Here is a 1,889-nt window from a genome sequence, read left to right on the forward strand (position 1 = left end):
GAGAAAGAAATGTCCAAAAAATATATATAACTGAAAAGAACACGAGTAAAAAATTATTAAATATATTAAATGAAACCTTCTGATTAACTGTTCGGCAGGGTAAAAAGTTATTCTTATGCCATGACAGTTATTTAAAACATAGTGCGTGCCTTGTTTTTGAATCAAAACAAAGGTACAATTTATAGTTTTATAAAATAAAAACTTTGTATCAAAATTTTAAAATAATGTAGGAAGATCAAAATAAGCATTTTTATTGCTTCTTAAAAACGTATCAAAGTAAAATCTTTTCGAAATTTTAAAGCTGCGACTTCAGATAAATATCACAAATAAAAACATGATATTGTTACGTCTCCGTTCGTTAGTTAATTTTCCGTAGATTCGTTCCGACGAAACTTTAGCGACACAAGTCCTTTCTTAAATAAAACTGGTTTATTCTTTCTGAATATAACTTTGCGATACACTTAATTTCAACAGTCGCGCTATAACAAACGCTATAATTCTCAACAAACGTCTCACGTGCTCGACTTCAACAATACTCAGTTCAATTACACATTGTCCCGTCACGTTGTGACCGTCTTATATATACAAGACTAACACATCTCTAGTAAATGCTAGAGCATTCACGAAGGAACAGGATATTTCTAGAAGGATGTGGCGTGATACTAGTCACGTGACTTCGCTGACGCAACAATATGTTATTTGCAGAAACTACATAATCTTTAAAAAGTAATTTTGAAGTTTCAAACTATTTCATCCAGGTTTCTTTTATCAATTCTGTTTAACAAACCAATACAAAAAGTGCTTGGATCAACGCCCCTTCGTCTCAGAATTAAATATTTGCGACTGAAAACATATTAATGTTTTATGACAGAAGAACGAGTGGAAGGATACATAATACAAATACTAAGATATATACACAACATTTTCTTCAATACGTACCCCAGCGTTTCCCTGGACTGTAACTGTCATTTCCTGAAGAACAGACTTCCAGATTGAAACGAGCACTCGATCAAAGTTGGTTCTGTACGTGCCGTTGTAATAACACTTCAAGTTACTGTCCAAGTACTCCAATAACGGGGCTAAGGCCTGTTGAGGAGAAAAACGTTTCATATATTGTTTTGTGTAAAGCTTTCTTCAACAAAATTAAAAATATTTATTTAAAGATGTTCTGTACTATACAAATATACAAACAATCAGAAAATAAAGATACTCTATAATGTATAGACATATTAATATGATAAAATAAAGATATTCCTTGCCATATAAATATACTAATATGTGAAAATAAATACGTTGTATACTTTATGAACACACTAATACGAGAAAATATATGTTCTATATCATATATACATACTATTATCAAAAGATAAAAGTATTATATACTGTATAAATATACTGATCTTAGCTATACATTTTTAATGTTGTTTATTGGCTAGAGAAAGCTGTTGTAACTTGCATGTAATATAGAAAGATCTGAGAGTCCTTGAAGACGTTAAGTACAGGCCTAAAATTTCCAGAAAACTCTAGGGATGTCATGTATAGTTCTGGTATATTTAAACGTAGATTCTATAACCTACGTTCCGTGAAACCTTAGCTGGAGCTGAGTTGAAGTTTGATCGAAAGTGAGTCTGTGTTAGATATTGTGCTACTTTGTACAAGCAAGTTGATTTAAACATTGTGTAGAACACTTAGAGTAGCTGAAAACTTAGGCCTACAAGTTACAACAATGTTTGAGTTTGTGATAAACGTAAAAAGAAGAAATAAGTTAGATGTTTTCGTTTCATTAGACTGAACGTTGAATTATTTTCACTTGTTAATCTGAAAGAACCCGCTGTTACGTCTCCGTTTGTTAATTAACTTTCCGTAACTTCGTTCCGACGAAACTTAAG

The 1,889-nt window shown here is 31.6% G+C and overlaps 1 protein-coding gene across 1 annotated transcript in view; it reads right to left on the reverse strand.

Moving 5' to 3' along the window:
• Positions 1-1,086, reverse strand: part of LOC111083443 (BAI1-associated protein 3-like) — a gene marked incomplete at its 5' end in the record, with an annotated part of 14,874 nt that extends 13,788 nt beyond the window's left edge. The window contains one exon of the mRNA XM_022379960.1: positions 940-1,086. Coding sequence (XP_022235668.1) covers positions 940-1,086 — 147 coding nt within the window. The remainder of the gene's footprint in view (positions 1-939) is intronic.
• Positions 1,087-1,889: the final 803 nt, after the last annotated feature.

This window comes from Limulus polyphemus, unplaced genomic scaffold (assembly GCF_000517525.1).
Source record: "Limulus polyphemus unplaced genomic scaffold, Limulus_polyphemus-2.1.2 Scaffold9531, whole genome shotgun sequence".
Lineage (NCBI taxonomy): Eukaryota > Metazoa > Arthropoda > Merostomata > Xiphosura > Limulidae > Limulus > Limulus polyphemus.